At 44.9% G+C, this 24882-nt stretch overlaps 1 protein-coding gene across 1 annotated transcript in view; it reads right to left on the bottom strand.

Moving 5' to 3' along the window:
- The window catches only part of LOC121535690 (ZZ-type zinc finger-containing protein 3), a 53990-nt gene that overhangs the window by 7187 nt on the left and 21921 nt on the right, over positions 1 to 24882 (bottom strand). Inside the window, exons 6-10 of the mRNA XM_041842953.2 lie at positions 22866 to 22937; positions 22068 to 22169; positions 18049 to 18144; positions 12448 to 12597; positions 6150 to 6284 (exon numbers count right to left, since the gene is read on the bottom strand). Coding sequence (XP_041698887.2) covers positions 6150 to 6284; positions 12448 to 12597; positions 18049 to 18144; positions 22068 to 22169; positions 22866 to 22937 — 555 coding nt within the window. The remainder of the gene's footprint in view (positions 1 to 6149; positions 6285 to 12447; positions 12598 to 18048; positions 18145 to 22067; positions 22170 to 22865; positions 22938 to 24882) is intronic.

The raw sequence follows: 24882 nt of genomic DNA, 5'->3' as shown, positions 1-24882 counted from the left end.
AGTCAGCTCCCTACCTACCACACCTCCTTATTGTTATAGAGGGACAGTAGAGACAGTCAGCTACCTACCTACTACACCTCCTTATTGATATAGAGGGACAGTAGAGACAGTCAGCTACCTACCTACCACACCTCCTTATTGTTATAGAGGGACAGTAGAGACAGTCAGCTACCTACCTACCACACCTCCTTATGGTTATAGAGGGACAGTAGAGACAGTCAGCTACCTACCTACCACACCTCCTTATTGTTATAGAGGGACAGTAGAGACAGTCAGCTACCTACCTACCACACCTCCTTATTGTTATAGAGGGACAGTAGAGACAGTCAGCTACCTACCTACCACACCTCCTTATTGTTATAGAGGGACAGTAGAGACAGTCAGCTACCTACCTACCACACCTCCTTATTGTTATAGAGGGACAGTAGAGACAGTCAGCTACCTACCTACCACACCTCCTTATTGTTATAGAGGGACAGTAGAGACAGTCAGCTACCTACCTACCACACCTCCTTATTGTTATAGAGGGACAGTAGAGACAGTCAGCTACCTACCTACCACACCTCCTTATGGTTATAGAGGGACATTAGAGACAGTCAGCTACCTACCTACCACACCTCCTTATTGTTATAGAGGGACAGTAGAGACAGTCAGCTACCTACCTACCACACCTCCTTATTGTTATAGAGGGACAGTAGAGACAGCCAGCTACCTACCTACCACACCTCCTTATGGTTCTAGAGGGACAGTAGAGACAGTCATCTACCTACCTACCACACCTCCTTATTGTTATAGAGGGACAGTAGAGACAGTCAGCTACCTACCTACCACACCTCCTTATTGTTATAGAGGGACAGTAGAGACAGTCAGCTACCTACCTACCACACCTCCTTATTTTTATAGAGGGACAGTAGAGACAGTCAGCTACCTACCTACCACACCTCCTTATTGTTATAGAGGGACAGTAGAGACAGTCAGCTACCTACCTACCACACCTCCTTATGGTTATAGAGGGACAGTAGAGACAGTCAGCTACCTACCTACCACACCTCCTTATTGTTATAGAGGGACAGTAGAGACAGTCAGCTACCTACCTACCACACCTCCTTATTGTTATAGAGGGACAGTAGAGACAGTCAGCTACCTACCTACCACACCTCCTTATTGTTATAGAGGGACAGTAGAGACAGTCAGCTACCTACCTACCACACCTCCTTATGGTTATAGAGGGACAGTAGAGACAGTCAGCTACCTACCTACCACACCTCCTTATTGATATAGAGGGACAGTAGAGACAGTCAGCTCCCTACCTACCACACCTCCTTATTGTTATAGAGGGACAGTAGAGACAGTCAGCTACCTACCTACCACACCTCCTTATTGTTATAGAGGGACAGTAGAAACAGTCAGCTACCTACCTACCACACCTCCTTATTGATATAGAGGGACAGTAGAGACAGTCAGCTCCCTACCTACCACACCTCCTTATTGTTATAGAGGGACAGTAGAGACAGTCAGCTACCTACCTACCACACCTCCTTATTGTTATAGAGGGACAGTAGAGACAGTCAGCTACCTACCTACCACACCCCCTTATTGTTATAGAGGGACAGTAGAGACAGTCAGCTACCTACCTACCACACCTCCTTATTGTTATAGAGGGACAGTAGAGACAGTCAGCTACCTACCTACCACACCTCCTTATTGTTATAGAGGGACAGTAGAGACAGTCAGCTACCTACCTACCACACCTCCTTATGGTTATAGAGGGACAGTAGAGACAGTCAGCTACCTACCACACCTCCTTATTGTTATAGAGGGACAGTAGAGACAGTCAGCTACCTACCTACCACACCTCCTTCTTGTTATAGAGGGACAGTAGAGACAGTCAGCTACCTACCTACCACACCTCCTTATTGTTATAGAGGGACAGTAGAGACAGTCAGCTACCTACCTACCACACCTCCTTATTGTTATAGAGGGACAGTAGAGACAGTCAGCTACCTACCACACCTCCTTATTGTTATAGAGGGACAGTAGAGACAGTCAGCTACCTACCTACCACACCTCCTTATTGTTATAGAGGGACAGTAGAGACAGTCAGCTACCTACCTACCACACCTCCTTATTGATATAGAGGGACAGTAGAGACAGTCAGCTACCTACCTACCTACCACACCTCCTTATTGTTATAGAGGGACAGTAGAGACAGTCAGCTATCTACCTACCACACCTCCTTATGGTTATAGAGGGACAGTAGAGACAGTCAGCTACCTACCTACCACACCTCCTTATTGTTATAGAGGGACAGTAGAGACAGTCAGCTACCTACCTACCACACCTCCTTATTGTTATAGAGGGACAGTAGAGACAGTCAGCTACCTACCTACCACACCTCCTTATTGTTATAGAGGGACAGTAGAGACAGTCAGCTACCTACCTACCACACCTCCTTATTGTTATAGAGGGACAGTAGAGACAGTCAGCTACCTACCTACCACACCTCCTTATTGTTATAGAGGGACAGTAGAGACAGTCAGCTACCTACCTACCACACCTCCTTATGGTTATAGAGGGACAGTAGAGACAGTCAGCTACCTACCTACCACACCTCCTTATGGTTATAGAGGGACAGTAGAGACAGTCAGCTACCTACCTACCACACCTCCTTATTGTTATAGAGGGACAGTAGAGACAGTCAGCTACCTACCTACCACACCTCCCTTATGGTTATAGAGGGACAGTAGAGACAGTCAGCTACCTACCTACCACACCTCCTTATTGTTATAGAGGGACAGTAGAGACAGTCAGCTACCTACCACACCTCCTTATTGTTATAGAGGGACAGTAGAGACAGTCAGCTACCTACCTACCACACCTCCTTATGGTTATAGAGGGACAGTAGAGACAGTCAGCTACCTACCTACCACACCTCCTTATTGTTATAGAGGGACAGTAGAGACAGCCAGCTACCTACCTACCACACCTCCTTATTGTTATAGAGGGACAGTAGAGACAGTCAGCTACCTACCTACCACACCTCCTTATTGTTATAGAGGGACAGTAGAGACAGTCAGCTACCTACCTACCACACCTCCTTATTGTTATAGAGGGACAGTAGAGACAGTCAGCTACCTACCTACCACACCTCCTTATGGTTATAGAGGGACAGTAGAGACAGTCAGCTACCTACCTACCACACCTCCTTATTGATATAGAGGGACAGTAGAGACAGTCAGCTACCTACCTACCACACCTCCTTATTGTTATAGAGGGACAGTAGAGACAGTCAGCTACCTACCTACCACACCTCCTTATGGTTATAGAGGGACAGTAGAGACAGTCAGCTACCAAAAGTATTTGGACACCTGCTCGTCAAACATCATGGGCATTAATATGGAGTTGGTCCCCCCTTTGCTGCTATAACAGCCTCCACTCTTCTGGGAAGGCTTTCCACTAGATGTTGGAACATTGCTGCAGGGACTTGCTTCCATTCAGCCACAAGAGCATTAGTGAGGTCGGGCACTGATGTTGGGCGATTAGGCCCGGCTCGCAGTCGGCGTTCCAATTCATCCCAAAGGTGTTCGATGGGGTTGAGGTCAGGGCTCTGTGCAGGCCAGTCAAGTTCTTCCACACCGATCTCGACAAACCATTTCTGTATGGAACTCGCTTTGTGAACGGGGGCATTGTCATGCTGAAACAGGAAAGGGCCTTCCCCAAACTGTTGCCACAAAGTTGGAAACTCAGAATCGTCTAGAATGTCATTGTATGTTGTAGCGTTAAGATCTCCCTTCACTGGAACTAAGGGGCCTAGCCCGAACCATGAAAAACAGCCCCAGACCATTATTCCTCCTCCACCAAACTTTACAATTGGCACTATGCATTGGGGCAGGTAGCGTTCTCCTGGCATCCACCAAACCCAGATTAGTCCGTCGGACTGCCAGATGGTGAAGCGTGATTCATCACTCCAGAGAACGCATTTCCACTGCTCCAGAGTCCAATGGTGGTGAGCTTTACACCACTCCAGCCAACGCTTGGCATTGTGCATGGTGATTTTAGGCTTGTGTGCGGCTGCTCGGCCATGGAAACCCATTTCATTAAGCTCCTGCCAAACAGTTATTGTGCTGATGTTGCTTCCAGAGGCAGTTTGGAACTCGGTAGTGAGTGTTGCAACCGAGGACAGATGATTTTTACGCGCTTCAGCACTTGGCGGTCCAGTTCTGTGAGCTTGTGTGTCCTACCACTTTGCGGCTGAACCGTTGTTGCTCCTAGACGTTTCCACTTCACAATAACAGCACTTACAGTTGCCCGGGGCAGCTCTAGCAGGGCAGAAATTTGACAAACTGACTTGTTGGAAAGGTGCCATCCTATGACTGTGTCACATTGAAAGTCACTGAGCTCTTCAGTAAGGCCATTCTACTGCCAATGTTTGTCTATGGAGATTGCATGGATGTGTGCTCGATTTTATTCACCTGTCAGCAACGGGTGTGGCTGAAATAGAATCCACTAATATGAAGGGGTGTCCACATACTGCTGTATATGTAGTGTATCTCTATTAGAATCCACTAATATGAAGGGGTGTCCACATACTGCTGTATATATAGTGTATCTCTTTTAGAATCCACTAATATGAAGGGGTGTCCACATACTGCTGTATATATAGTGTATCTCTATTAGAATCCACTAATATGAAGGGGTGTCCTAATACTGCTGTATATATAGTGTATCTCCATTAGAATCCACTAATATGAAGGGGTGTCCTCATACTGCTGTATATATAGTGTATCTCTATTAGAATCCACTAATATGAAGGGGTGTCCACATACTGCTGTATATATAGTGTATCTCTATTAGAATCCACTAATATGAAGGGGTGTCCACATACTGCTGTATATATAGTGTATCTCTATTAGAATCCACTAATATGAAGGGGTGTCCACATACTGCTGTATATATAGTGTATCTCTTTTTAGAATCCACTAATATGAAGGGGTGTCCACATACTGCTGTATATATAGTGTATCTCTATTAGAATCCACTAATATGAAGGGGTGTCCACATACTGCTGTATATATAGTGTATCTCTATTAGAATCCACTAATATGAAGGGGTGTCCTAATACTGCTGTATATATATATAGTGTATCTCTATTAGAATCCACTAATATGAAGGGGTGTCCACATACTGCTGTATATATAGTGTATCTCTATTAGAATCCACTAATATGAAGGGGTGTCCTAATACTGCTGTATATATATATAGTGTATCTCTATTAGAATCCACTAATATGAAGGGGTGTCCACATACTGCTGTATATATAGTGTATCTCTATTAGAATCCACTAATATGAAGGGGTGTCCACATACTGCTGTATATATAGTGTATCTCTATTAGAATCCACTAATATGAAGGGGTGTCCACATACTGCTGTATATATAGTGTATCTCTATTAGAATCCACTAATATGAAGGGGTGTCCACATACTGCTGTATATATAGTGTATCTCCATTAGAATCCACTAACATGAAGGGGTGTCCACATACTGCTGTATATATAGTGTATCTCTATTAGAATCCACTAATATGAAGGGGTGTCCACATACTGCTGTATATATAGTGTATCTCTATTAGAATCCACTAATATGAAGGGGTGTCCACATACTGCTGTATATATAGTGTATCTCCATTAGAATCCACTAACATGAAGGGGTGTCCACATACTGCTGTATATATAGTGTATCTCTATTAGAATCCACTAATATGAAGGGGTGTCCTCATACTGCTGTATATATAGTGTATCTCTTGAAGGGCCATGGCAGTGAGTGTGTACCTTGTATCCATGGTGAAGGGCCATGGCAGTAAGTGTGTACCTTGTATCCATGGTGAAGGGCCATGGCAGTAAGTGTGTACCTTGTATCCATGGTGAAGGGCCATGGCAGTAAGTGTGTACCTTGTATCCATGGTGAAGGGCCATGGCAGTGTGTGTGTACCTTGTATCCATGGTGAAGGGCCATGGCAGTGAGTGTGTACCTTGTATCCATGGTGAAGGGCCATGGCAGTGTGTGTGTACCTTGTATCCATGGTGAAGGGCCATGGCAGTGTGTGTGTACCTTGTATCCATGGTGAAGGGCCATGGCAGTGTGTGTGTACCTTGTATCCATGGTGAAGGGCCATGCCGCTCTCAGCCTGGATCTCCTGTAGTTTGTGTTTCTTCATCCTCTTCAGCTCCAGAAGCTCCTTGTACTCCGGCAGGTGTCTCAACTCCACAGGTACACCATCCTCATCCTGGAGACACACACACACACACAACACACACACACACACACACACACACACACATAACACACACACACACACACACGCAGGCACTCAAACAGGGACAAGGACACACACTCTTTAGTGTGACAGACTAACATTAACAGTCAGGTTTCTGAAGAGCAGCATGCAGATCCTCTATCCAACTAAGACTGATTGGTTGATTAGTCAAATCCACAGGACTGTTAGTAGTGACAGGAATCTGAATGACTGTACATATGAGCTTTGCTGCTGACGCACTTTCACAGCATGTGTGTGTGTGTATGCTAGTGTGTGTGTGTGTATGCTAGTGTGTGTTTATCTCAGCGAGGAGAGAGAGAGAGAGAGAGAGAGGAGAGGAGAGAGAGGAGAGAGAGGAGAGAGAGAGAGAGAGAGAGAGAGAGGCAGAGAGACGAGAGAGGGAGAGAGAGAGAGAGAGAGAGAGAGAGAGAGAGAGAGAAGAGAGAGAGAGAGAGAGAGAGAGAGAGAGAGAGAGAGAGAGAGAGAGAGAGAGAGAGAGAGAGAGAGAGAGAGAGAGAGAGAGAGAGAGAGAGAGAGAGAGAGAGAGAGAGAGACTAGACACTATTAACAGTCATGGGGACAAACACCTACCGGGAAGCAACAACCTTTCCCTCCCCACATACCCCCCTAGAAACAACTATGACAAAGTGAAAAACAAAAATGGAGTACAGCTCCTGAAGCTCTGTCGAACACTGGGTCTGTACATAGTCAATGGTAGGTTAAGAGGGGACTCTTTTGGTAGGTACACCTACAGCTCATCCCTTGGCAGCAGTACTGTAGACTACTTCATCACAGACCTCAACCCAGAGTCTCTCAGAGCCTTCACAGTCAGCCCACTAACACCTCTCTCAGACCACAGTAAAATCACAGTGTATCTGAAAAGAGCAGAACCCAACCATGAAGCATCACGGCCCAATAAATTACATGGTACTAAACAGACCTATAGATGGAGTGCAAACAGTACAGAAATCTACCAAAAAGCAATTAGTAGCCAAAAAATACAATCTCTCCTGGACAACTTTTTAGCCTTAACATTCTCCTACAGCAATGAAGGTGTAAATTTGTCTGTTTGGAACATAAACTTTATATTTGATAAATTAGCCTCCTTGGCTAATCTTAAGAAACATAAGAGCAAACCAAAAATAATAGATAATGAAAAATTGTTTGATAATGATTGCAAAAATCGAAGAAAGTCATTGAGAAATATATCTAATCAAAAACACAGAGACCCTGACAACAAAAATATATGCCTTCAATATGGGGAAACACTGAAGCAATACAAACACACCCTAAGAACAAAAAAGGAACAGCACATTAGAAATCAGCTGGATGTAATTGAGGAATCCATAGAATCAAACCACTTCTGGGAGAATTGGAATAAATTAAACAAACCTCATCATGAGGAATTGGCTATCCAAAAATGGGGATATGTTGAGAAATCACTTTGCAAACCTCTACAGCAATATAACAAAGAGCCCAGAACAACAAGATATACAAGAAAAATTACAAATCCTTGAATCAGCAGTCAAAGACTATCAGAATCCTGTGGATACCCCAATTACAGAACAAGAATTATTGGAAAACTTTGCACTCTCCAACCCAAAAAGGCTTGTGGTGCTGATGGTATTTTAAATGAAATGATCAAATATACAGACCACAAATTCAAATTGGCTATACTCAAACTCTTCAACATTATCCTAACTGCAGGTATTTCCCCCGATATTTGGAACCAATATGATCACACCAATCTATAAATATTGAGACAAACTTGACCCAAATAATTACAGAGGAATTTGCGTTAACAGCAACCTAACAGACCACATTTACACCCCTACACACTATAATTGACAAACAAGTAAATCAAAACAAAGGCAAAATCTACTTGTGTTTTGTAGACTTCAAGAAAGCATTTGATTCAATTTGGCACAAAGGCCTTTTTTACAAACTAATAGAAAGTCGTATTGGAGGGAAAACATATGATGTTATTAAATCAATGTACACTAAAAACAAATGTGTGGTTAAAATCGGCAACAAGCAAACAGACTTCTTCTCTCAGGGACGTGGAGTGAAACAGGGCTACCCAATAAATCCAACATCTACATTAACGAATTGGCAAAAACATTAGAAGAATCGGCAGCACCTGGTCTCACCCTACACAACACTGAAATCAAGTGTCTGCTGTACGCAGATGACCTGGTGCTACTGTCTCCCACTAAGGAGGGGTTACAGCAGCATCTAGATCATCTGCACAGATTCTGTCAGACCTGGGCCCGTTAATCTAAAAAAAATGAATATAATGATATTCCAAAAAAGGTCAGGAAATCAGGATGACAAATATAAATTCTATTTGGACACAGTTCTATTAGAACACACCAAAAATTACACGTATCTAGGACTAAATATCAGCAACACAGGTAGCTTTCACATGGCTGTGAATGAGCTGAAAGACAAAGCCAGAAGAGCATTCTATGCCATTAAAAGGAATATTAAAATCGAAATTCCAATTAGAATCTGGCTCAAAATGTTCCAATCAGTTATAGAACCAATTGCTCTATATGGCAGCGAAGTATGGGGTCCGCTCTCTAATACTGAATTTACCAAATGTACTGCATGCAGAGTTTTGCAAGACTGTATTGCAAGTGCAAAGAAAAACTCAAAATAACACATGTAGAGCTTAATTGGGCCAATACCCCACTCCTTATTCGAATAGAAAAAAGAGCCATCAAATTTTACAACCATCTAAAAACAAGTGACCCCAAATCATTCCATCACACAGCTCTACTATGTCAAGAGATTAAACAAGAGAAGAGTCCCCTCAGCCAGCTGGTTCTGAGGCTCAGTTCACTAACCAAAACCAACCTCATAGAGCCTCAGGAAAGCACTCATAAAATCTGGCCCAACCAAATCATCACAAAGCAAAAAGAAAAATATATCACCTATTGGAAAGACACCACAAAAAATCTAAGTAAACTTCAATGCTATTTGTCTCTAAACAGACAGTACATGGTGGCAGACTATCTGACCACTGTGACTGATAGAAAACTGAGGAAAACAATGACTAGGTACAGACTCAGTGAGCACAGTCTGGCTATAGAGACCGGTCATCACAGGCAAACCTGGCTGCCCAGAGAGGACAGGCTGTGCTCACTCTGCCCCCGGGGAGAGGTAGAGACAGCTGCATTTCCTATTACACTGTGACAAATACTCAGACCTAAGAGAATCATTCTTTCCTAAAATTACCATTCAGTACAAAGAATTCGAAACTATAAAAGAGGAAGAAAAAATCTAATATTTATTGGGTGAAAAGCCAAAATGTGCAGTTTTGGCAGCCAAATATGTGTCCTCCTGCCACAACCTGAGGGACAGCCAGTGAAAAGTGTAATGTAATGTCAATAATATTTCCTGTTTTGTTTTGGCTTTCATAGCATGTAATGTGTCTTCTCAGTCATGTTGAGATTGGTCGACTACTATTGCTTTAATGTATTGTTATTCTCATTAATATTGTTGTTGTAGTTGCTGTTAATGGTAATCCCATTTCCCCTACTACTATTATTATTGCTGTTGGTCCCACCATTTTTGTTATATGAATACTTTGACAATGTAAGTAATTTAACTTGCCATGTCAATAAAGTCTATTGAATTGAATTGAGAGAGAGAAATAGAGATAGAAAGAGAGATAGAGGAGAGAGAAAGCGAGAGAGAGAGAGAGAGAGAGAGAGAGAGAGAGAGAGAGAGAGAGAGAGAGAGAGAGAGAGAGAGAGAGAGAGAGAGAGAGAGAGAGCTGGGAGGGTAAATGTAGAGTTTTCACATCGATGGGACCGCAGTGGAGAAGGTAAAAGCTTCAAGTTCCTCGGCGTACACATCACTGACAATCTGAAATGGAGAGTGTGGTGAAGAAGGCACAACAGCGCCTCTTCAACCTCAGGAGGCTGAAGAAATTTGGCTTGGCCCATAAAACCCTCACAAACTTTTACAGATGTCCAATTGAGAGCATCCTGTCGGGCTGTATCACCGCCTGGTACGGCAACTGCACCGCCCGCAACCGCAGGGCTCTCCAGAGGGTGGTGCAGTCTGCCCAACATTACCGGGGGCAAACTACCTGCCCTCGAGGACACCTACAGCACCCGAGGTCACAGGAAGGCCAAAAAGATAATCAAGGACATCAAGCACCCGAGCCACTGCCTGTTCACCCCGCTATCATCCAGAAGGCGAGGTCAGTACAGCTGCATCAAAGCTGTGACCGAGAGACTGAAAAACAGCTTCTATCTCAAGGCCATGATAACATACCAACTATACACACACGTACACATGGATTTTGTGTTGTAGATATGTGGTAGTGGAGTAGGGGCCTGAGGGCACACAGTGTGTTGTGAAATCTGTGAATGTATTGTAATGTTTTTTAAAATTGTATAAACTGCCTTAATTTTGCTGGATCCGAGTAAGAGTTCATGGGGATCCATAATAAATACAAATACATCAAACTGTTAGTTAGCCATCACGAGCCGGCTACCACCCGGTTACTCAACCCTGCACCTTAGAGGCTTGCGAAAGTATTCACCTCCCTTGGCATTTTTCCTATTTTGTTGCCTTACAACCTGGAATTAAAATTGATTTTTGGGGGTTTGTATCATTTGATTTACACAACATGTCTACCACTTTGAAGATGCAAAATATTTTTTATTGTTAAACAAACAAGAAATAAGACAAAAAAACAGACTTGAGCGTGCATAACTATTCACCTCCCCAAAGTCAATACTTTGTAGAGCCACCTTTTGCAGCAATTACAGCTGCAAGTCTCTTGGGGTATGTCTCTATAAGCTTGGCACATCTAGCCACTGTGATTTTTGCCCATTCTTCAAAGCAAAACGTGAACCTCCGTCCCAGTCTCAAATCTCTGGAAGACTGAAACAGGTTTCCCTCAAGAATTTCCCTGTATTTAGCGCCATCCATCACTCCTTCAATTCTGACCAGTTTCCCAGTCCCTGCCGATGAAAAACATCCCCACAGCATGATGCTGCCACCACCATGCTTCACTGTGGGGATGGTGTTCTCGGGGTGATGAGAGGTGTTGGGTTTGCGCCAGACATAGCGTTTTCCTTGATTGCCAAAAAGCTCAATTTTAGTCTCATCTGACCAGAGTACCTTCTTCCATATGTTTGGGGAGTCTCCTACATGCCTTTTGGCGAACACCAAACACGTGTTTGCTTATTTTTTTCTTTAAGCAATGGCTTTTTTCTGGCCACTCTTCCGTAAAGCCCAGCTCTGTGGAGTGTACGGCTTAAAGTGGTCCTATGGACAGATACTCCAATCTCCGCTGTGGAGTTTGCAGCTCCTTCAGGGTTATCTTTGGTCTCTTTGTTGCCTCTGATGAATGCCCTCCTTGCCTGGTCCGTGAGTTTTGGTGGGCGGCCCTCTCTTGGCAGGTTTGTTGTGGTGCCATTTTCTTTCCATTTTTTTATAATGGATTTAACGGTGCTCTGTGGGATGTTCAAAGTTCCTGATATTTTTTTATACCCCAACCCTGATCTGTACTTCTCCACAACTTTGTCCCTGACCTGTTTGGAGAGCTCCTTGGTCTTCATGGTGCCGCTTGCTTGGTGGTGCCCCTTGCTTAGTGGTGTTGCAGACTCTCGGGCCTTTCAGAACAGGTGTATATATACTGAGATCATGTGACACTTAGTTAAATAAAGTCCACCTGTGTGCAATCTAAGTATGTGACTCTGAAGGTAATTGGTTGCACCAGATCTTATTTAGGGGCTTCATAGCAAAGGGGGTGAATACATATGCACGCACCACTTTTCCGTTATTTTTTTTTTTAAATTTTTTGAAACTAGTTATTTTTTTCATTTCACTTCACCAATTTGGACTATTTTCTGTATGTCCATTACATGAAATCCAAATAAAAATCCATTTAAATTACAGGTTGTAATGCAACAAAATAGGAAAAATGCCAAGGGGATGAATACTTTTGCAAAGCACTGTACATAGACCTGGAATCACTGGCCACTTTAATGTTGTCAGTGTGTGTGTCGTACCGTGTTGTCAGTGTGTGTGTCGTACCGTGTTGTCAGTGTGTGTGTCGTACCGTGTTGTCAGTGTCTGTGTCGTACCGTGTTGTCAGTGTGTGACATACCGAGTGGTCTCCATCAGGGTCCTGTAGAGAGCTATAGTAGGCGGCTCTCTCATCCTCTTCATCCATATAGACAGGAGGCTCATATGACGTCAGGAAGGTGGACGGTCGGTACAGGTGCTTGTTCAGGTGGTGCTGCCTCTTATTGGACACCTACAGACAACAACAGATTACTACACACACTCGCCACGGACTCCACCGCTGGTTATTTACCTAAACCCACTCGCTACAGACCCCACCGCTGGTTATTTAACTAAACACACTCTCTACGGACCCCACCGCTGGTTATTTAACTAAACACACTCTCTACGGACCCCACCGCTGGTTATTTAACTAAACCCACTCTCTACGGACCCCACCGCTGGTTATTTAACTAAACCCACTCTCTACGGACCCCACCGCTGGTTATTTACCTAAAAACACTCTCTACGGACCCCACCGCTGGTTATTTACCTAAACCCACTCTCTACGGACCCCACCGCTGGTTATTTACCTAAACCCACTCTCTACGGACCCCACCGCTGGTTATTTACCTAAACACACTCGCTACGGACCCCACCGCTGGTTATTTAACTAAACACACACGCTACGGACCCCACCGCTGGTTATTTAACTAAACACACTCTCTACGGACCCCACCGCTGGTTATTTAACTAAACCCACTCTCTACGGACCCCACCGCTGGTTATTTAACTAAACCCACTCTCTATGGACCCCACCGCTGGTTATTTACCTAAACCCACTCTCTACGGACCCCACCGCTGGTTATTTACCTAAACCCACTCTCTACGGACCCCACCGCTGGTTATTTAACTAAACACACTCTCTACGGACCCCACCGCTGGTTATTTACCTAAACACACTCTCTACGGACCCCACCGCTGGTTATTTACCTAAACCCACTCTCTACGGACCCCACCGCTGGTTATTTAACTAAACCCACTCTCTACGGACCCCACCGCTGGTTATTTACCTAAACACACTCGCTACGGACCCCACCGCTGGTTATTTACCTAAACCCACTCTCTACGGACCCCACCGCTGGTTATTTAACTAAACACACTCTCTACGGACCCCACCGCTGGTTATTTAACTAAACACACTCTCTACGGACCCCACCGCTGGTTATTTACCTAAACACACTCTCTACGGACCCCACCGCTGGTTATTTAACTAAACACACTCTCTACGGACCCCACCGCTGGTTATTTAACTAAACACACTCTCTACAGACCCCACCGCTGGTTATTTAACTAAACCCACTCTCTACGGACCCCACCGCTGGTTATTTAACTAAACACACTCTCTACGGACCCCACCGCTGGTTATTTACCTAAACACACTCTCTACGGACCCCACCGCTGGTTATTTAACTAAACACACTCTCTACAGACCCCACCGCTGGTTATTTAACTAAACCCACTCTCTACGGACCCCACCGCTGGTTATTTAACTAAACCCACTCTCTACGGACCTCACCGCTGGTTATTTAACTAAACACACTCGCTACGGACCCCACCGCTGGTTATTTAACTAAACCCACTCTCTACGGACCCCACCGCTGGTTATTTACCTAAACCCACTCTCTACGGACCCCACCGCTGGTTATTTACCTAAACACACTCTCTACGGACCCCACCGCTGGTTATTTAACTAAACCCACTCTCTACAGACCCCACCGCTGGTTATTTACCTAAACCCACTCTCTACAGACCCCACCGCTGGTTATTTAACTAAACCCACTCTCTACGGACCCCACCGCTGGTTATTTAACTAAACCCACTCTCTACGGACCCCACCGCTGGTTATTTACCTAAACACACTCTCTACGGACCCCACCGCTGGTTATTTAACTAAACCCACTCTCTACAGACCCCACCGCTGGTTATTTACCTAAACCCACTCTCTACAGACCCCACCGCTGGTTATTTAACTAAACCCACTCTCTACGGACCCCACCGCTGGTTATTTAACTAAACCCACTCTCTACGGACCCCACCGCTGGTTATTTACCTAAACCCACTCTCTACGGACCCCACCGCTGGTTATTTAACTAAACCCACTCTCTACGGACCCCACCGCTGGTTATTTAACTAAACCCACTCTCTACGGACCCCACCGCTGGTTATTTAACTAAACCCACTCTCTACGGACCCCACCGCTGGTTATTTACCTAAACCCACTCTCTACGGACCCCACCGCTGGTTATTTAACTAAACCCACTCTCTACGGACCCCACCGCTGGTTATTTACCTAAACCCACTCTCTACGGACCCCACCGCTGGTTATTTAACTAAACCCACTCTCTACGGACCCCACCGCTGGTTATTTACCTAAACCCACTCTCTACGGACCCCACCGCTGGTTATTTAACTAAACCCACTCGCTACAGACCCCACTGCTGGTTATTTACCTAAACACACTCTCTACGGACCCCACCGCTGGTTATTTAACTAAACCCACTCTCTACGGACCCCACCGCTGGTTATTTAACTAAACACACTCTCTACGGACCCCATCGCTGGTTATTTAACTAAACACACTCTCTACGGACCCCACCGCTGGTTATTTACCTAAACCCACTCTCTCACGGACCCCACCGCTGGTTATTTAACTAAACCCACTCTCTACGGACCCCACCGCTGGTTATTTAACTAAACCCACTCTCTCACGGACCCCACCGCTGGTTATTTACCTAAACCCACTCTCTCACGGACCCCACCGCTGGTTATTTAACTAAACCCACTCTCTACGGACCCCACCGCTGGTTATTTAACTAAACCCACTCTCTACGGACCCCACCGCTGGTTATTTAACTAAACACACTCTCTACGGACCCCACCGCTGGTTATTTACCTAAACACACTCTCTACGGACCCCACCGCTGGTTATTTAACTAAACCCACTCTCTACGGACCCCACCGCTGGTTATTTACCTAAACCCACTCTCTACGGACCCCACCGCTGGTTATTTACCTAAACCCACTCTCTACGGACCCCACCGCTGGTTATTTACCTAAACCCACTCTCTACGGACCCCACCGCTGGTTATTTACCTAAACCCACTCTCTACGGACCCCACCGCTGGTTATTTACCTAAACCCACTCTCTACGGACCCCCACCGCTGGTTATTTAACTAAACCCACTCTCTACGGACCCCACCGCTGGTTATTTAACTAAACCCACTCTCACGGACCCCACCGCTGGTTATTTACCTAAACCCACTCTCTACGGACCCCCACCGCTGGTTATTTAACTAAACCCACTCTCTACGGACCCCACCGCTGGTTATTTAACTAAACCCACTCTCTACGGACCCCACCGCTGGTTATTTACCTAAACACACTCTCTACGGACCCCACCGCTGGTTATTTAACTAAACACACTCTCTACGGACCCCACCGCTGGTTATTTAACTAAACCCACTCTCTACGGACCCCACCGCTGGTTATTTACCTAAACCCACTCTCTACGGACCCCACCGCTGGTTATTTACCTAAACCCACTCTCTACGGACCCCACCGCTGGTTATTTAACTAAACACACTCTCTACGGACCCCACCGCTGGTTATTTAACTAAACACACTCTCTACGGACCCCACCGCTGGTTATTTACCTAAACCCACTCTCTACGGACCCCACCGCTGGTTATTTAACTAAACACACTCTCTACGGACCCCACCGCTGGTTATTTAACTAAACACACTCTCTACAGACCCCACCGCTGGTTATTTAACTAAACCCACTCTCTACGGACCCCACCGCTGGTTATTTACCTAAACACACTCTCTACGGACCCCACCGCTGGTTATTTAACTAAACACACTCTCTACGGACCCCACCGCTGGTTATTTACCTAAACACACTCTCTACGGACCCCACCGCTGGTTATTTAACTAAACCCACTCTCTACGGACCCCACCGCTGGTTATTTACCTAAACACACTCTCTACGGACCCCACCGCTGGTTATTTAACTAAACACACTCTCTACGGACCCCACCGCTGGTTATTTAACTAAACACACTCTCTACAGACCCCACCGCTGGTTATTTAACTAAACCCACTCTCTACAGACCCCACCGCTGGTTATTTAACTAAACCCACTCTCTACGGACCCCACCGCTGGTTATTTAACTAAACACACTCTCTACGGACCCCACCGCTGGTTATTTACCTAAACCCACACGCTACGGACCCCACCGCTGGTTATTTACCTAAACCCACACGCTACGGACCCCACCGCTGGTTATTTACCTAAACACACTCTCTACGGACCCCACCGCTGGTTATTTACCTAAACACACTCTCTACGGACCCCACCGCTGGTTATTTAACTAAACCCACTCTCTACGGACCCCACCGCTGGTTATTTACCTAAACCCACTCTCTACGGACCCCACCGCTGGTTATTTACCTAAACCCACTCTCTACGGACCCCACCGCTGGTTATTTACCTAAACCCACTCTCTACGGACCCCACCGCTGGTTATTTACCTAAACCCACTCTCTACGGACCCCACCGCTGGTTATTTACCTAAACCCACTCTCTACGGACCCCACCGCTGGTTATTTAACTAAACCCACTCTCTATGGACCCCACCGCTGGTTATTTAACTAAACACACTCTCTACGGACCCCACCGCTGGTTATTTAACTAAACCCACTCTCTACGGACCCCACTGCTGGTTATTTACCTAAACACACTCTCTACGGACCCCATCGCTGGTTATTTAACTAAACACACTCTCTACGGACCCCACCGCTGGTTATTTAACTAAACACACACGCTACGGACCCCACCGCTGGTTATTTAACTAAACACACTCTCTACGGACCCCACCGCTGGTTATTTAACTAAACCCACTCTCTACAGACCCCACCGCTGGTTATTTACCTAAACACACTCTCTACGGACCCCACCGCTGGTTATTTACCTAAACACACTCTCTACGGACCCCACCGCTGGTTATTTAACTAAACACACTCTCTACGGACCCCACCGCTGGTTATTTACCTAAACACACTCTCTACGGACCCCACCGCTGGTTATTTACCTAAACCCACTCTACGAACCCCACCGCTGGTTATTTACCTAAACACACTCGCTACGGACCCCACCGCTGGTTATTTAACTAAACCCACTCTCTACGGACCCCACCGCTGGTTATTTACCTAAACCCACTCTCTACGGACCCCACCGCTGGTTATTTAACTAAACACACTCTCTACGGACCCCACCGCTGGTTATTTACCTAAACCCACTCTCTACGAACCCCACCGCTGGTTATTTAACTAAACCCACTCTCTACGAACCCCACCGCTGGTTATTTAACTAAACCCACTCTCTACGGACCCCACCGCTGGTTATTTACCTAAACCCACTCTCTACGAACCCCACCGCTGGTTATTTACCTAAACCCACTCTCTACGAACCCCACCGCTGGTTATTTAACTAAACCCACTCTCTACGGACCCCACCGCTGGTTATTTAACTAAACACACTCATCCAGAGGTGAACCAGCTCAGAGCAACAACAAAATGTTGAAATGTCTGGGGAGAGGAAAGGTTTGAGCTCCACTAAGTAAAGGAATATCCAGGTACCTTCTTGCTGTACATGCACATGTTAGGGGTCCTCCCAGGAACAGGGATTCCTGCTTTAGTCAGTTTGATGAAGTACTTCTGAACGCGGCTGGCCACCTGCACACACACGGAGAACAGGATTCCAGCTCAAATATACATTATTACTGTGACAAACACCTTCATCAGTCACCTGATTCTCTGACCTGTACCCAGATCAGCTTGTTATATGACCTGTTTCTCTGACCTGTACCCAGATCAGCTTGTTATATGACCTGTTTCTCTGACCTGTACCCAGATCAGCTTGTTATATGACCTGATTCTCTGACCTGTACCCAGATCAGCTTGTTATATGACCTGTTTCTCTGACCTGTACCCAGATCAGTGTGTTATATGACCTGTTTCTCTGACCTGTACCCAGATCAGCTTGTTATATGACCTGTTTCTCTGACCTGTACCCAGATCAGCTTGTTATATGACCTGTTTCTCTGACCTGTACCCAGATCAGCTTGTTATATGACCTGTTTCTCTGACCTGTACCCAGATCAGTGTGTTATATGAGCTGTTTCTCTGACCTGTACCCAGATCAGCTTGTTATATGACCTGTTTCTCTGACCTGTACCCAGATCAGTGTGTTATATGACCTGTTTCTCTGACCTGTACCCAGATCAGTGTGTTATATGACCTGTTTCTCTGACCTGTACCCAGATCAGTGTGTTATATGACCTGTTTCTCTGACCTGCACCCAGATCGGTGTGTTATATGACTATACGTCTGAGGACCTGCGCCTATATCACATATAGGTGAAGTCTGAAGTTTACATACACTTAGGTTGGAGTCATTAAAACTCGTTTTTCAACCACTCCACAAATGTCTTGTTAACAAACTATCGTTTTGGCAAGTCGGTTAGGACATCTACTTTGTCCATGACACAAGTAATTTTTCCAACAATTGTTTACAGACAGATTATTTCACTTATAATTCACTGTACCACAATTCCAGTGGGTCAGAAGTTTACATACACTAAGTTGACTGTGCTTTTAAACAGCTTGGAAAATTCCAGAAAATGATGTCATGGCTTTAGAAGCTTCTGATAGGCTAATTGACATCATTTGAGTCAATTGGAGGTGTACCTGTGGATGTACTTCAAGGCCTACCTTCAAACTCAGTGCCTCTTTGCTTGGCATCATGGGAAAATCAAAAGAAATCAGCCAAGACCTCAGAAAAAAAATTGTAGACCGCCACAAGTCTGGTTCATCCTTGGGAGCAATTTCCAAACGCCTGAAGGTACCACGTTCATCTGTACAAACAATAGTACGCAAGTATAAACACCATGGGACCACGCAGCCGTCATACCGCTCAGGAAGGAGACGCGTTCTGTCTCCTAGAGATGAACGTACTTTGGTGCGAAAAGTGCAAATCAATCCCAGAACAACAGCAAAGGACCTTGTGAAGATGCTGGAGGAAACAGGTACAAAAGTATCTATATCCACAGTAAAACGAGTCCTATATCGACACAACCTGAAAGGCCGCTCAGCAAGGAAGAAGCCACTGCTCCAAAACCTCCATAGAAAAGCCAGACTACGGTTTGCAACTGCACATGGGGACAAAGATCGTACTTTTTGGAGAAATGTCCTCTGGTCTGATTAAACAAAAATAGAACTGTTTGGCCATAATGACCATTGTTATGTTTGGAGGAAAATGGGGAAGGTTTGCAAGCCGAAGAACACCATCCCAACCGTGAAGCACAGGGGTGGCAGCATCATGCTGTGGGGGTGCTTTGCTGCAGGAGGGACTGGTGCACTTCACAAAATAGATGGCATCATGAGGATGGAAAATTATGTGGATATATTGAAGCAACATCTCAAGACATCAGTCAGGAAGTTAAAGCTTGGTCGCAAATGGGTCTTCCAAATGGACAATGACCCCAAGCATACTTCCAAAGTTGTGGCAAAATGGCTTAAGGACAACAAAGTCAAGGTATTGGAGTGGCCATCACAAAGCCCTAACCTCAATCCTATAGAACATGTGTGGGCAGGACTGAAAAGGCGTGTGCGAGCAAGGAGGCCTACAAACCTGACTCAGATACACCAGCTCTGTCAGGAGGAATGGGCCAAAATTCACCCAACTTATTGTGGGAAGCTTGTGGAAGGCTACCCGAAACGTTTGACCCAAGTTAAACAATTTAAAGGCAATGCTACCAAATACTAATTGAGTGTATGTAAACTTCTGACACACTGGGAATGTGATGAAAGAAATAAAAGCTGAAATCAATCATTCTCTCTACTATTATTCTGACATTTCACATTCTTAAAATAAAATGGTGATCCTAACTGACCTAAAACAGGGAATTTTTACTAGGATTAAATGTCAGGAATTGTGAAAAACTGAGTTTAAATGTATTTGGCTAAGGTGTACAGTGAGGGAAAAGAGTATTTGATCCCCTGCTGATTTTGTATGTCTGCCCACTGACAAAGACATGATCAGTCTATAATTTTAATGGTAGGTTTATTTGAACAGTGAGAGACAGAATAACAACAAAAAAATCCAGAAAAACGCATGTAAAAAATGTTATAAATGGATTTGCATTTTAATGAGGGAAATAAGTATTTGACCCCTCTGCAAAACATGACTTAGTACTTGGTGGCAAAACCCTTGTTGGCAATCACAGAGGTCAGACGTTTCTTGTAGTTGGCCACCAGGTTTGCACACATCTCAGGAGGGATTTTGTCCCACTCCTCTTTGCAGATCTTCTCCAAGTCATTAAGGTTTCGAGGCTGACGTTTGGCAACTCGAACCTTCAGCTCCCTCCACAGATTTTCTATGGGATTAAGGTCTGGAGACTGGCTAGGCCACTCCAGGACCTTAATGTGCTTCTTCTTGAGCCACTCCTTTGTTGCCTTGGCCGTGTGTTTTGGGTCATTGTCATGCTGGAATACCCATCCACGACCCATTTTCAATGCCCTGGCTGAGGGAAGGAGGTTCTCACCCAAGATTTGACGGTACATGGCCCTGTCCATCGTCCCTTTGATGCGGTGAAGTTGTCCTGTCCCCTTAGCAGAAAAACACCCCCAAAGCATAATGTTTCCACCTCCATGTTTGACGGTGGGGATGGTGTTCTTGGGGTCATAGGTAGCATTCCTCCTCCTCCAAACACGGCGAGTTGAGTTGATGCCAAAGAGCTCCATTTTGGTCTCATCTGACCACAACACTTTCACCCAGTTCTCCTCTGAATCATTCAAGATGTGATGAGCTGCAGGATTTCAGTCCTTCACAGGGTAGTGTGTTACCAATTGTTTTCTTGGTGACTATGGTCCCATCTGCCTTGAGATCATTGACAAGATCCTCCCGTGTAGTTCTGGGCTGATTCCCCACCGTTCTCATGATCATTGCAACTCCACAAGGTGAGATCTTGCATGGAGCCCCAGGCCGAGGGAGATTGACAGTTCTTTTGTGTTTCTTCCATTTGCGAATAATCGCACCAACTGTTGTCACCTTCTCACCAAGCTGCTTGGCGATGGTCTTGTAGCCCATTCCAGCCTTGTGTAGGTCTACAATCTTGTCCCTGACATCCTTGGAGAGCTCTTTGCTCTTGGCCATGGTGGAGAGTTTGGAATCTGATTGATTGATTGCTTCTGTGGACAGGTGTCTTTTATACAGGTAACAAGCTGAGATTAGGAGCACTCCCTTTAAGAGTGTGCTCCTAATCTCAGCTCGTTACCTGTATAAAAGACACCTGGGAGCCAGAAATCTTTCTGATTGAGAGGGGGTCAAATATTTCCCTCATTCAAATGCAAATCAATTCATAACATTTTTGACATGCGTTTTTCAGGATTTATTTGTTGTTATTCTGTCTCTCACTGTTCAAATAAACCTACCATTAAAATTATAGACTGATCATGTCTTTGTCAGTGGGCAAACGTACAAAATCAGCAGGGGATCAAATACTTTTTTCCCCCTCACCGTATGTAAACTTCCGACTTCAACTGTACCTTTGAAGTGAGGACTTTTTTGGTAAGTGTGTGTCTCGGTGTGTGTGTGACCTGTTTAGCTGTCCTGTTGCCCAGGGCGTCAGCTATCTTCTGCCAGCGCTTAGACTCCACCTCCTCAGGAGGAAACTTCAGCAGGAGCTGCTCCAACTTTTTCTACACAGAAACACATTATCAGTAAAGACACATTATCAGTAAAGACACATTATCAGTAAAGACACATTATCTTTAACTCATTATCAGTAAAGACACATTATCTTTAACACATTATCAGTAAAGACACATTATCTTTAACACATCATCGGTAAAGACACATTATCGGTAAAGACACATTATCTTTAACACATTATCAGTAAAGACACATTATCTCTAACACATTATCAGTAAAGACACATTATCTTTAACACATTATCTTTAACTCATTATCAGTAAAGACACATTATCTTTAACACATTATCAGTAAAGACACATTATCAGTAAAGACACATTGTCTTTAACACATTATCATTAAAGACACATTATCATTAAAGACACATTATCTTTAACACATTATCAGTAAAGACACATTATCTTTAACACATTATCAGTAAAGACACATTATCAGTAAAGACACATTATCTTTAACACATTATCAGTAAAGACCACACACTGATTCTAACTAATACAAATTTGATTTGATTTGATCTCCGGTAAAAAAAAGAATAACAAAACTTTGGAAAGATTTAAGTGATAAAAATCTCAGTAGCATTAAATGACTGACTGTACGTGACAGACTGTACTCTCAGTATAAAGCATTTAGCACATGCATGCACACACGCAGGCACACACACACACACACATCCTCGTCAGTACCTGTTCTTCCACGGTCCACAGCTGGTTAAAGGTGTCAGGTTTACTCTGGTGACACAGCCTCCCTCGGATCATCTGGAGAGAGAGAGACAGGTTAGAGACAGACGGGGAGACAGACAGACAGGTTTACTCTGGTGACACAGCCTCCCTCGGATCATCTGGAGAGAGAGAGACAGGTTAGAGACAGACGGGTAGACAGACAGACAGGTTTACTCTGGTGACACAGCCTCCCTCGGATCATCTGGAGAGAGAGACAGGTTAGAGACAGACGGGTAGACAGACAGACAGGTTTACTCTGGTGACACAGCCTCCCTCGGATCATCTGGAGAGAGAGAGACAGGTTAGAGACAGACGGGTAGACAGACAGACAGGTTTACTCTGGTGACACAGCCTCCCTCGGATCATCTGGAGAGAGAGAGACAGGTTAGAGACAGACGGGTAGACAGACAGACAGACAGACAGGCATGCAGACGCCCTCGGATCATCTGGAGAGAGAGAGACAGGTTAGAGACAGACAGGTAGACAGACAGACAGACAGACAGGCATGCAGACGCCCTCGGATCATCTGGAGACAGAGAGAGACAGGTTAGAGACAGACGGGTAGACAGACAGACAGACAGACAGGCAGGCATGCAGACGCCCTCGGATCATCTGGAGACAGAGAGAGACAGGTTAGAGACAGACGGGTAGACAGACAGACAGACAGACAGGCAGGCATGCAGACGCCCTCGGATCATCTGGAGAGAGAGAGACAGGTTAGAGACAGACGGGTAGACAGACAGACAGGCAGGCATGCAGACGCCCTCGGATCATCTGGAGAGAGAGAGACAGGTTAGAGACAGACGGGTAGACAGACAGACAGACAGACAGGCATGCAGACGCCCTCGGATCATCTGGAGACAGAGAGACATGTCATGTTTAAGACTGTGGCAGGATACCCAATATGGTGCACGAGTTCAACACTTCTTTATATACTTCGAATATATATTTTTTACTGAATACTTTTATTGGAAAATGTAATGAAGAGAGATTGCAAGTTAGCATTTCATTGGTACACTTTGCTTTATCCTGTTGTCACGTCTCCTCCCTTTGCTCCCCTCCGGCGCTCTGATTCGCCGGTCAACTGAGCCACCGGTCTGAGCGCACCACCTCGGCAACACCGGAATGGAAACCCAACGCACCCTAATCACCTCCAACGCACCTGCACCTCATCATCTCATCACCACGTTTACTCTCTCTTTGTCTTTGTTTAGGTAAACCTTGACCTTGTTCATTCCTGCGTCTGCGTCCTGCCTCTTCGTATACTCGGTACTCGTCACACCTGTGCATATGACTAAAACTTGGATTTGAAGAGTGCCTTGGTTTTTCCTTGTTTTTTTTAATGACTAATAGACCCTAATAGACTCTCAGAAACCCTCCAACCAAATTTGACCAAGTATCCATGCAGTGCTTTCTCTGACTGACTGGTGCATTGAACACGTCAAGTAAAATAAATACCATGTTTTAATAAGACAAAGCATGTTAAGTGCACTTTGAATAAATGCTTCCATCAGTATCTATCTATCTATCTATCTAGTGATGCTGTTGACGTTGGTCTATCAGTATCTATCTAGTGATGCTGTTGACGTTGGTCTATCAGTATCTATCTAGTGATGCTGTTGACGTTGGTCTATCAGTATCTATCTAGTGATGCTGTTGACGTTGGTCTATCAGTATCTATCTAGTGATGCTGTTGACGTTGGTCTATCAGTATCTATCTAGGGATGATGTTGACGTTGGTCTATCAGTATCTATCTAGGGATGCTGTTGACGTTGGTCTATCAGTATCTATCTAGTGATGCTGTTGACGTTGGTCTATCAGTATCTATCTAGTGATGCTGTTGACATTTTAGTCATTTAGCAGAAGCTCTTATCCAAAGCGACAGATTATTCACCTACAGTTGAAGTCGGAAGTTTACATACAGTTAAATTTAAGTCATTAAAACTTGTTTTTTAACCACTCCACACATTTATTGTTAAC

The sequence above is a fragment of the Coregonus clupeaformis genome, chromosome 21 (genome assembly GCF_020615455.1).
Source record: "Coregonus clupeaformis isolate EN_2021a chromosome 21, ASM2061545v1, whole genome shotgun sequence".
In the NCBI taxonomy this organism is placed as follows: Eukaryota; Metazoa; Chordata; class Actinopteri; order Salmoniformes; family Salmonidae; genus Coregonus; species Coregonus clupeaformis.
Note: the sequence above shows the minus strand (reverse complement) of the source record. Positions and strands in the feature narration are given on the sequence as shown.